Source organism: Panthera pardus, unplaced genomic scaffold (assembly GCF_024362965.1).
Source record: "Panthera pardus isolate Hobbes unplaced genomic scaffold, ASM2436296v1 HiC_scaffold_2, whole genome shotgun sequence".
Classification (NCBI taxonomy): domain Eukaryota; kingdom Metazoa; phylum Chordata; class Mammalia; order Carnivora; family Felidae; genus Panthera; species Panthera pardus.
In genome coordinates this window covers 5,988,352-6,000,654 of record NW_026526765.1, presented here as the reverse complement: position 1 = coordinate 6,000,654, position 12,303 = coordinate 5,988,352, and the positions used below count along the sequence as shown (strand labels likewise).

Sequence of the window (12,303 nt, the reverse complement as noted above, 5' to 3'; positions counted from 1 at the left end):
AAGGGTCTCTCGAAAGAAATCATCCCTCACCCCTGGTGATTACGTGTCCCACAGCTTAGTGGTTAATGAGCAGGTGATCTAATTAATTTCTATACTGATTCCCCCATGGCTGGTTTTATTGTTTTGATGCTCTAAGGGCATTTGACACCGAATTGTTGACAATTTCAAGGCTGAGTGGCTCCTACAGGTTTCTTTACTCATTTGAAAAATGGTATTTTTTTTCGCCATAGGTATTTTTTATTAGTTCCACACACCCCGCCCCCAAACAACTAGGAATAGTTTATTTGGAATGCCTTTGGGTACAGTAAGCCACGTATGTAATAATATAATAGAAAATAAATTTTGGAGTAGGGAAACTTTTACAAACTACTCTTTCTTCAGCTTTGGCAGCCAAGAAACACCAGGCATTTCTAAGAAATGCCTTCATCTGAACGTGACCACAATAAATCAGTGTCAAACTACATTACTTCTGGTTACTTTAAGCCAGATCCTACTCCCTGAACCTTCCACTTTCAACAAGCAGGGCCTGAATTGGAGAAGGTTTCAGAAGATCTCGTTTATCAAGCATCAAGGGAAAATTAAATGTATTGAGAGGGCTTTCTGCAAGAACGGATGGTTAGGGAGAGCTCTGAGCAGAGACGCTTGCTTGCTACCAAGGTCGCTGGGCCGGCTAAGTGAGCTGCAGCCCTCTCGTCTGCGTGGTTCGCCCACAGGAGTATGTGCAGTCCCGGAGCTTATGGAGCCTTGACCGGGAGGCACACTTTCAGATGTAGGGAGCAGGTGGGTTTGCATTCTAGGCTCGTCTTGGGCTCTGATCCCTGGGAGACTCCGAACAAGCCAAGCCCCTGGACCTCGCTGCACCGGTTTCCTCATTTGTAAAGCACAGGGGCACTCAGGCCGGGGACCCGAATCGCCTGGACGGCTTGTTATCCAAGCACGGTGCATGTGCTGAGCCCCACGGCCAGGACCTCTGCCTTGGCAGGCTCGGGTTGGGGCCTGTAAATGAGGTGTTGCCGCTGCTGGTTGGGGACCACACTCGGAGAGATCGCATGTGTGCAGACCTCTGCAAGATAGACTCTGATAATGACTCTGATTGCTTTAAAACGTGTACTGTTTGGGGGGCGCCTGGGTGGCTCAGCTGGTTGAGCATCCGGCTTCGGCTCAGGTCATGATCTCTCGGCTTGTGAGTTCCAGCCCCGTGTCGGGCTCTGTGCTGACCGCTCGGAGCCTGGAGCCTGCTTCGGATCCCCCGTCCCCCTCTCTCTCTGCCCCTCCCCTGCTTGTGCTCTCTCAAAACTAAATAAACATTTAAAAAAAAAGAAAAGTATACTGTTTGGTTAAGACTAGCAACACAGTTCCGGGGGAAAGAAACAACTGTCCTTTTGAGTTCTTTTCACCAAATTCAGCATATCCCTGGTGGGTGCAGAAAGCCACGCTTGAGGGCGCTTGGCAAATCACCCAACTGTGCGTGTCCACTAAGGGGAGGTGACGTGCCCTGGGATGGGTGCTGCAGGCTCTAAGGAGGGGCCCACAAGGTGCAGCTGATGACCATTATTACAAATGACACAGGAGGCTGGTCTGAAGTCAGTGAGACCCCAGGCCTCCTAGGCCACGTTTCCATGACAGCAAAAACAAACGTCCCTATACTACGTTTCCTCTTCCGGTCACCTTTCAGGAGATCTCCAACACTGCCTGACTGAGGCAGACCGTGGAACACATCATGCTGTATTCCCACTTCGGCAAGGAAGGCCAGTTAGGAGTTTTGAGAAGTGCTTTTACGTGAGCCTGAGTTCTGGCAGGATGGCACCGGCAAGAGAAAGCCCTGGGCACCTGCCAGGCTCTTGCATGGTCATTAGCTCTCTCAGTCACACCTGATCCCCTAAGCTACCCATGAGGAAATACCCCTAAGAGAAATTAAGCGACGTGGTCAAAGTCGCACGGCCAGAAAACGGTCAGTCAGGAATCCAACGAGGGCCTGGTGCTTCGGGTCTGAGTTGCCAAGAACAAGGTGCTCCTGGTAGATTGGGGTCCTCCGGTTCTCACACACGCCTGCCTTGAGCTATGAACAGAAGCCAAGGGTGCCCCACCGGGCTGGCGTGTGCGGTTAGTGCACGACTCTTGATTTCAACTCAGGTCGTGATCTCACGGCTGGTGAGTTCGAGCCCCACATCAGGCTCTGTGCTCGCAGCGCTGAACCTGCTTGGGATTCTCTCTCTCCCCCTCTCTCTGCCCCTCCCTTGCCTGCATTCTCTTTCTCCAAATAAATAAATAAATAAATAATAACCTTAAAAAAATAAAAAAACACACACAACATTTTCCCTAGAAAACATCCTCTAGAGATGCCACAGGGCGCTCGGAGCATTTCCAGAGAGTGGCAGAATCAAGTGTCTACCTCACAAGCCTTGTCCTGATCTGAATTACCCAAGGATCTCCCAATCGCTGCTCGTGGGGCGTGCTTTCTGAAACAACCATCAGGAGAATGGAAAGCCAACCTCGGCTGTGGAGCAGGAGGAGGAGAAGGAAGGAAAGGGGGGAAAAGATACAGACTATAAACCAAAGTACGTAAAACTTTTAATGAATCAACCTTACAAAAGACAATGGCATCAAAACATCGGACGCGTTTGGTACAAAACTGGTCCTAGGTTATGAGAACTAATTCTGGTGATGGGTGGCTGCACGCCTCTGGCCCGAGACACGACAGAGCAAGGCGACAGGACCGTGGGTCCCGTGGATGGCCGCCGGCGATGAGATACACTGGGTGAACACAGTCAACTTCCATGTGGGGCGACGGAATCAATTATTCACAAATACTGTGTGTTGTAATATCAGACTAGCGGATGCGGTTGGCCAGCTACCATATTTTCCAGGAGAAAAAAAAAAAAAAAAAACATGCACTGGAAGATAATATACACCCCCTAGTTTTATTGCCTTAAGAATTTTTGTTTATTTCACCTCTGTCATCTTTGTGAATTCTCTGAGCGCATTTCTCCCATAACACACACTCCTTTTCCTTCTGCTTAGGAGTAAGCACAGTGCAAGTGGCAGAGCGATCTTGGGACACGTCAGACACCAAACGGTATGCCACCAGGTCAGAGGAACGAGTCTGAAAAGGCTCCATAGGACACAACAGAGCACGCACACCAAAAACGAGAGACAAAGCTCGCAGTCAGAAAGTGCATTGTACCTTCCCGAAAGTACAGTCTTCTTGCCGAAGTGAAGGCAACCCCTCAGGATGCCACGTTGCTCTGGGAAAGGGACCTTGACATTTCCGTGTTTACAAAGTACGTCTTCAGCTCCCCCTTGCCTTTCACGTTGATTATTCCTCGACACGTGCACGTGTACCCCAGGGTCTGGAGGATGAGGCTTGTCTCCTCAGTGACCTAGAAGCACAGGGACAGACGAAGGAGCGGTCAGTGCCTACGAAACACAGCCTCCGGAAGGTCGTTTGACCGCCAAGATCAGGAGCCAAAAGACATTCATGCTCTCTGGCCCTTTCATTCCACTCCTAAGAAATTAGAAGAAGACAGAATCACGCAGGAACAGAAAAGCCTTTTAGGGACAACGCGTAATTTCATGCTGCAACGGTGACAGACTCCAAACCGCCTAAAAAGTCAAGTGATCTCCAGGGCGGTGTAAACCATGATGCTGTCATGATCCCTATCGTGGCCGAGACCAGGAAATAAGGCAGGATCTGTTCACCCCCAAAGGAAAAATTGAAGCCCAGACCCACGCTATGACTTCAGCTACGTGAAGGTTACGTATTCACATATAAGAGACCTGCAAAGGGGCACGTGGGTGGCTCAGTCGGCTAAGCGTCCAACTCTTGATACTGGCTCAGGTCATGATCTCACGGCTCGTGAGATTGAGCCCCGTGCCAGGTTCTGTGCTGACAGTGAGGACCCTGCTTAGGATTCTCGCTCTCCCTCTCTCTTTGTCCCTACCCTGCTCCCTCCCGCTCTCTCTCTCAAAATAAATAAACTAAAAGAGAGAGAGAGAGAGAGAGACCCGGAAGAGGGAAAGTAAATCAAAATATACTGTAGTGGGATGTTACAAACTGTCATGAATGTCATTTCACAAAATCATGAATGTGAATAATGGATTTTAATTCAGATGGGAGAAGACACCCTGAGAAGCACCGTCAGCTCCCGCAAATGGCCCCCTGCTTCGGCAAATGCTCGAGAACAAAACTAAAAGGACACTAGGGGTCTGCGCCAGCCTTAGCAGGGGCATGACACGCTGAGTCAGGTCTTCTCAAGCTTCCTCCCTTCACCGAGCTGACACAGAAGGTGACCAGGGCCGGGCCCCTCTCTTGCAGCCTGTCGACGTGATTCCCGCCACTGCCCCAGGAGGCCAGGACCCCCACTGCCGAATCGCCTCGGGTCCGGCTGTGTCAGATGGCAGAGGAATTTCCCGGGTAGGACGGCCCCTCTCTCTTAGGGGAGAAGGGTTGTACCGAGTCCTGCCCCATCTCAGCCTGAGCATGCACCGTGCTCTCCTCGGGGGCCAGGTCTGGGGATGACAGCTCAGGTCTGCGTGGCATTTATCTGCTTGAGTGTTGGCGAAGCCTCCTGCTGAAGACGCTTTCTCAAGCAGAGAATGGGTGAGGTGAGAACAGACTAGGCTACCAATAGAGGCCTCAGCTTCAGAAGTGAGGGCAGACCCCCGTGTCAGGAACACGGTCCCCAGCCAGGCCTCCCAGGTGGTATCTGGCTTTTGAGCAGAGAGGGAGGAGGTGTTTTTTCCAGAAACCCCTGGTAATGCTGCTCTGAAAGCAGGGGAGAAAGCAGAGGAGGAGGAGGGGGAAAAGGGGGAGGAGGAGGGACTTCCTCCCCTTGCATCAGGGGATGAACATGGCACCCGTGGGACCCGACCACCTTGGCCGTGTGGGTGGCACCCACATGCTGTGCAGGCTTGTGAACAGCACAGCAATGGTATCACACGATTTTGCTTTTGGGGTGGGTGCCGTCGGGGGACCATGCAGTGGTGGGGGCAGTGGCCGCAGCAGTGAGCCAGCCTCCTTGAGCCTGGTGGCTGAGAGAGGTGGCAAGGGCAGACACTGCCATGGTGCAGAGGCAGAAATAGGAGGGCTGTGCTTACGAGAATCCAGGAAGATATCCAGAGGCCCCAGAAGCAAGGGTGAAAGGTGCCATATAAAGATCTCAAGGGTAGTCTGTTGGAAAGAGCTGGAAAAACCACCCTGTCTCCCTGTACTTTGACTCTGTGGCCAGCCCCTAGCACAGGTGCCAGCCCCTAGCCAATGTGTGGGTCCTCGGGACCCTTGTGACCAGAGCAAGAAAAGAGGGTCACAGGTGCCGTATGTTCATGTCCTGTCCTTTGCTAGCTTGAGCCCAAGTCCTGGGGAAGGACAAGTGTAGCTGGGAGGTGAAGCCAGGGGCACAGGAAGGACTCTGGATCCTGGGGAAGAACCGAAGGAATACGGACAGAGCCGGGAACTCAGATTACAGACAGGGTCTCATGATGAGAGTTCTCAGGCATAATCAGAATTAGAGAATTCCAGAGGCGTCTGATTTCCGACCTGCCACAGAAAACAAACACATCTGTCGGAGCCTCGGGGGTTAATTCTGCAGTCAAGGTGTTTACTGGTGTGAAGTATCACCACGGGCATTTGTGAGCTCTCCCTTGGAATCTGGAACACCAACCACACAATTACCGTGACGCAAGGAGGAGGGAGCTGTCTCCCCGACGAACAGCGGCCAGTATGGCTCCAAGCCCGGGGGCGGCCTGGCTGGGTGACACGCGGGCTTTCTCCAGTGTTCTGTGAGCTCCCAGGCTGGAAAGCGTGGTGGGCGTGGATGCTCTTTAATCAAAAGGACCTGTTCCTCAGGCCCGGGAGAAGCTTTTAACGATCTCAGCATCGTTTCTGATTCTTCCTGGCGTCTCACTACTTTCCTTGCACGTAAGTGGAAATGCGAAGCTACTGGAGACGGAGTGAACCGCGGCCTCAGGAGGAGGAACCTGCTGGACACAAACCTCCCGGCGGCTGAGCTGAGTGAACACACTGCGGAGGGGCTTCTCCTCCCGGCTCCGGGTGCACAGAGACCCTCCAGGGGGCGCTGCTCAGCCCTAAATCACCTGGAGTTTTATGAGGCCCAATATCCTCCTGGAGACGGAGACACGCGAGCTCCAGCTCATTTCAAACACTGACCTGCAGGGGATTTACGACCTCCAGGAGGGAGCCCTCTCTCCGAACAGCCTCTCTTAAATGGGTTTTGATACGTATCCCAAATGCTTGAAAACCACTTGGAGAGTCGTGAAACATGTCTTCTGAATGTTCCAGGTGTGGGAAGGGGGGGGGGGTTCCTAGGTTGGCCTGCAGGTTGGGAACGTGCGTCCTTGATAGGAGCACCCTCTCCCCACGCCAGACACAAGACCCCACGCTGTCCAGGATCCCTGGAGCATCCCCGGGGCATCAGGAACAGCTAATGACACGCAGGCAGAAAGCCCTCGAGGCCGTGGTGCCATCATGGCACGGGTCAGCGAGGTGCCAAGGTGGTAGAACGCGCCTCTCGTGGTGGGCATCTAGGCCATCTCCACACACCGTGACGACCGCTCCAGCCCCGTTTCTGGTGAGAGCTCTGTCTGGGCTGGCTCTCGTGAGCACAGCCAGCCGACTCTTTTCCCCTGGCAACGTCTGGGTCTGACTGGGAAGCCCCAGACGTTCCTCTCCGCCCCACATCGCCTGCCACCTCTCCCCGTTCTCTGTTGCTTACTTTCGGCAACTGCTGACTAGTCATCCGGTGGGAAGAAGGTGAGATATAGGCCCCGTTCCATACAAAAATTAAAGATACGCGATAGAAGGTTCACAGAAGCAGAGGCAGGTGAAGAGTGTGAAAAGCAAGTAGGCAGAAGTTTAACGAGAAGCCCGCTTTTGATAGCACTGGAGCTGGTGTCTTGGGCAGAATTTCAGAAAAGAACTCTGAATCTCCATCAGAATGTTAGGAGGCAAGGTTACTTGAGGACAGGGGCCAAGCCAAGGCACACAGAACAGGGACTTGTCGAATTCTCCATAAAGGGGGGGGGGGGAGAAAAAAGCTTATTGTTTGCGTCCAGTGGTTTTCACACAAATTTGCCACTTGGCAGGAATTTATCTTCCAGAAGTGAAGCGTGGCATCTGGGGTGAAATGGGGAATCGCTGCGTTTTGAGGGAGTGGTGAATAGAAACGTCTGCAGAGACACACACGTGCACACGTTCTTCTCATTAGGAGAGGTCGGTCTCTCCTTCCAGGTGTGTGGCATTCTGCCCGAGCAACCTCCCCTGCATGGATTCCAGTGCTGTCCGGTCATTCTCCATATCCAAATCCCATGCTGGCCCCATTTGGCGTTGCCATCTCATATCACCCTGAATCTCGTCCCTCGTCTTTCCCCAGTCGGCTCCTTTCTGCCTCCTTCCAACTCAGCCTCTGGGATGGGAAGTCTGGGGGCTCTGTCTGGTTTTGGTTGTACAATCCCTCTCCCTTGCAGGGCTCCCTTCAAGGTTCTGGTGCCAGGAGATGGAAGAGGAGAGAAGGGGCCAGCCTTGACTCGCTCAGGTGTCAGACTGCCATGTTGATCGTTGGCCATCGTTGACTTCCTCCAAAGCTATAACCTTTACATTATTACGTTTCTCAATTATTGTTAACGGCGAGTGCAGAAACGGATGACCATTTCCCCAATAAAAAAGACTTATGTCAATTTCAGGTTCTTTTCACCAATGAAGTAACTACCAAGATCCTTTGCTCTAATACATCATTGTCATTATGATGATGCTCATTTATGACTTCCGAGACAATAGACCTGGACCGTGATGACGGAGCAGACTAGATTACCTGTATTTTGTCCAGCACGCCGGTGCTGTCCATCCTGCTGGCCACATTCACGGTGTTGCCCCAGATATCGTATTGTGGCTTCTGAGCTCCAATCACACCGGCTATTACAGGCCCATGGTTAATACCTGCAATGCATCAGAACCGGGCAAGAAGACTCAAGTTACAGCGACCGTCTTCAACAGAAAAGATGTACAAGAGTATTTCTGAATCATTGTTATGCAGCCAACATTAGCCCAACTCATGGAATTCTAAAACAAAGAAAAATAATTTGTTTCTCTTCTTGGTCTTGATTCATACGTAGGTACCCAGATATCATTTTTATTCCATAATAACATAAAGTTGGCTATGCTTTTAAAAAAGCCAAACATTGTATCAGGACACCTGGGTGGTTCAGTCGGTTGAGCGTCCGACTTCGGCTCAGGTCATGATCTCATGGTTTGTGGGTTCGAACCCCACGTCGGGCTCTGTGCTGACAGCTCAGAGCCTAGAGGCTGCTTCGGATTCTGTGTCTCCCTCTCTCTGTCCCTCCCTAGCTTGTGCTGTCTCCCTCTCTCAAGAAAATAAACATTAAGAAAATTAAAAAAACCAAAACATTATAATAGTTTTCTTAAGTTTTTTTTTTTTTAAAAGATCTTTGATTTGGGGAGAGAGAGAGAGAGAGAGAGAGAGAGAGAGAGGAAGAGGGGCAGAGAGAGAGGCAGACAGAGGATCCAAACTGGGGCTTGAACTCACCGCAGGGCTCAAACTCATGAGCTGTGAGATCATGACCTGAGCCAAAGTTGGTCACCCGACTGAGTCTTCTATGTTGCTACATAATCCTAGATAAGAGATGATCACTGTTCTCCAGCAGTTTTGTGGCTAATGTTAATTTTTGAAATATACACCTTTCTGTTTCAAACAGCTACACTGAATGGATATACCACATTTACTGGCAGTTTGGTCACTGATGGACTTCTGGGATCATGCCAACATCTCGCTGAATCCGCCACTTGCCCCCACACCAGTGTGGCATTTTCTACCTGCTGCGCACTGTAAAACTCTGGGGATGCTCACAACAGCCTGTGCGGTGGGTACTGTTATCACCACCTCTGGATTCAGGCAAGAAAGCAGGAGAGGGCGCCATCAGACAGGCAGCAGATGGCAGTGGCAGCCAGCTCCCTGGCCCTGCTGGTAAGGATGCTGCCATGCGCTTCCCGCGCACGAGGCTTCTTCCCACCTTTCAGGTTGTTGCCTTTGATAATGTCCCAATGCCAAGTTTACTGGATTCCAGAGGACCATGTTTGTGCCTCTGATTTCCATTGCTAAGGCACCTTCAAAGGGCTCTCTCAACGCACACTGTGCTAGTGAGGGAGTCTACCCAGGCCAACTTTAGAACAATAACAGGTCCTAGTGTGGGCAATATAGAGATTTTGACGGAGTTCAGATTTGAGGAAATTCTCCTGGGAGAGGCCCCCAAGAGCATCACGTTTGGACGGGTCCTGGGGTAGACAGGCTCGCCCCCGGGGAGCAGGTGCAACCCACAGGCCGTCTCCGCACAAGTGGGGGGACGTCTCTTTTGCTTGGGTTCTTGTCCCCCTTGAGCTGGGCTCTTTACAGCTCTGCACTCATCAGATTGAGGACAATCCAGCCTCTGGCATAAACCTCCTCACAAACTGTGATTCTCCAGGGACAGCCATCAAAAGGTTGCTGGGGCAACTCAGGAGGCCCCACTCTCCAGCCCTGCTGCCCCCTGGCTTGCCCATGTGACTGCCCAGATAATCAGGCAGCCTGGCCCACCACTAACAGAGGAGTCCATTGCTCTGATTGTCCTCTCTGTAGCTGCGATTATAACCCCACGGTCATCACGTGCTGACACCTGAGCTCAGCGTGAGCCTTCACACTGCCCGAGACATGGGCCGTCTCCTTAGAAGTCTGATCAACTTCTCTAATCAGAGAGGCCTGGGATTCTCTCCCAACTCCCATGCACCAGGTAGGATGAGTCCTTGCCCCAGGATCTCAGTTCAAACACACAGACCCATAGTTATCCCAGCAGTGGTGCGGAGGAAGGCCACGGAAATAGAAACAGAGTTATTGACTTCGGTTGATTATGCCCTAGGTGTGTGTTCTCGCCTAGATCTAGGACTCCTGCCTTGCTGCAGGAGTCAACTTGTACTGATTAATGAGGGTGTTTTTGAGATCCCTTCTCCCACTGCTGTACTGCTTAGTGCACTACGGCTTGTTAGAGACCCGAGGCAAAACTTCCTCTTTGCAATGGAGAGGTAGGCAGGAAACGGTATAAACGGCATTCCACAAAACCTCTGAAGGTACGCAAGAGGCAAAAAAGAAATTCTGCTTTGCTTTTGCGGAGTGCTCAATAAAGCCCACACTGTGCTTTAGACACCCCAAAGAATTTGGTCCAGCCGCCGGCTGCTGGCTGGTGCCCTCGAGCCCCCTCTGCCATCAGCTTTCCTCCGGGCTGCTGAATCCTGCTGGGTCAGTGCCTGGCGGGGTAGGCAGTGGGGAGAGCCTGGGCTGCTGACTGCTGGCACGGGGTCAATCTCCACTTAGCGCAGGAATGTGCTCAGATTTTGGTTCCCGCTGACCGACTGATTCTGCAGCTTGACATGCAGAAGAGGACGTTAAGAGTGAATTCAGCATTTCTTATTTGTATCATCTAATTTTTTTTTTTTGAAGTTATTACTCTTCCAAGTTCCTACCATGAACTGCCACTGGATGGCGCCACACACCCAAGTGCAGCAGGGCAGGCAGACCCCTGAGAGAGAGGCCGAGGGGTGGGGAAAGGCAGCCCCAGAGGCCCGCGAGACCTTGAGCTTCCTCAGAAACCTAAAAGAGCTGCCACGTGGGGTGACTGTATAGACGTTACTAGTTATTCAGTCATCAGTGTAAACACTCAAATTCTTCTCGAAGAAGGCCCATTCAATTGCTCGCATTAATCTGGAAAATCCCGTTAAGGTCCAGACCAAGAAAGCTGTGATGTTTGGGGAAGTAACACATGTGAGTGATCAGCAAACACTGATCTCTATTTCACCTTGCAGTAAAGAGCGGTAGTATTTTGGTTTGAATGCGTTTACTAATAGAGCAGATCATTCCAACGTTTTGTTTTTTTTTTTTTTTTTTTGAGGGTAGTTTGAAAGGTCGAGGAGCTCACTTTCTAGGCTGTCAAAACAATAAAGAAGCTCGAGGATCTAGGGGACACCTGCATGTTCGATGCGGTCAGCAGGCTGGGGGGAAGCCTCCCACCGGCCTGCCCCTTCTCACCTGGGTATAAGGTGAGGCCCATTGTGCACGGAGGTGAGAAAGTATAAAGCAAAACGTGTCCAGGTGCTGACAATGAACAGAATATACAAGCAGTCAAGAGGCCACATTATAAGAGATATAAAATATTTCTGGGTTTTAAAATTCAGAACATAGGCAGAGCAAAGGAAGAAAATCGCTCGCCATTTATCGGGATTTTTTTTTTTTTAAGTTGAAATCTGTATCCAAAAGCAGGGAAAAGCCATTCAAATGGAATTTGTTAAAAGAGCTCCTCTTATGCGTACTTGCTTTCAGAAGAAGCAAAATGTGTTGCCAAGAGGAACATAAAATGGTCAAAGCAGCTCTTACCAATCACAAATGGCCATAACCACAAATATGGCAAGACAGCCGCGTGCTAAGCCGAGCACGTAAAACACACTTTTTATTTTTACAGACGTTTGTAAAAGGCAAGTAAGCATGAAACATGCTCATGGACCAGCTTACAGGGAAGAGCCTACTAGAAAATTTAATTTTGTTAATGTTTATTCTTGAGATAGAAAAATTTTAAATCTTAAAGGAAGCTGGCCTTTTCTCTCAGGGCTGAATCTTCAATCAGAAAAGCTATAGCTATTTCAGAACCTGGGACGTACGTTTGGGGCATTTGGAGGTTGTGAGCCTAGGAGTGTGTGACTATTTCAACAGTTCTAAGCTGCCTTAAAACTGTTTGTTTTTTTTTTTTTTTTTTTTTTTTACATTTTTGGATCTCTGAAGTCTGGATGCATCTTCCAGCCCATGCTAATTTCACTGGCAGCTGATCCTGAAATAATACCGTGGTTTGCACTCAACGGCTCCTCGGGATGGTCTAAGGCCGCGCACACCGTGCCTGGCGGAGGGGCCCTGGCAGGAAGGAGGAGGCCGTGGGACTGAAAGCCAGCTCACGGTCCACTTGCTAGACATAGTGCTCGCAGCCTGGGTCCAACCAAAGGGGGTTTTGTTTTCTACTTTGCACTGAAGTGCCTCAGAGGCTCCTAACTTCCCTGAGCCTGTCCACCCCCTGCTCCCCCAAATTCAGACCTCCGGCACTCGAGACACAACCGCCAGGACTCTAGTCCGGCGTGGCAAGATGGCCGACGGTCCCGGTGCGCCTGTGCCCTTCTGCCCCCCCCCCCCCCCCGGAAGTCAGATCCCTTCACACAACACTTCCGGTGCGCCTGTTCCTTACGCCGTGCGCTCCCCCGGAAGC

The 12,303-nt window shown here is 51.1% G+C and overlaps 1 protein-coding gene and 1 long non-coding RNA gene across 3 annotated transcripts in view; one reads left to right on the top strand and one right to left on the bottom strand.

Moving 5' to 3' along the window:
• Positions 1-2,554: 2,554 nt before the first annotated feature.
• ADCY2 (adenylate cyclase 2) overlaps positions 2,555-12,303 on the bottom strand; it is a 412,863-nt gene continuing 403,114 nt past the window's right edge. For both annotated transcript variants that reach the window (XM_019450816.2, XM_019450814.2), the window contains 2 exons: positions 7,827-7,951; positions 2,555-3,380 (listed from right to left, as the gene is read on the bottom strand). In XM_019450816.2, coding sequence (XP_019306361.2) covers positions 3,228-3,380; positions 7,827-7,951 — 278 coding nt within the window. In that variant the 3' untranslated portion in view covers positions 2,555-3,227. The remainder of the gene's footprint in view (positions 3,381-7,826; positions 7,952-12,303) is intronic.
• On the top strand, positions 5,860-9,243 carry LOC109267834 (uncharacterized). Its single transcript, XR_002080303.2, has 2 exons — positions 5,860-6,298; positions 8,728-9,243. It is a non-coding gene; the product is annotated as an uncharacterized LOC109267834 (long non-coding RNA).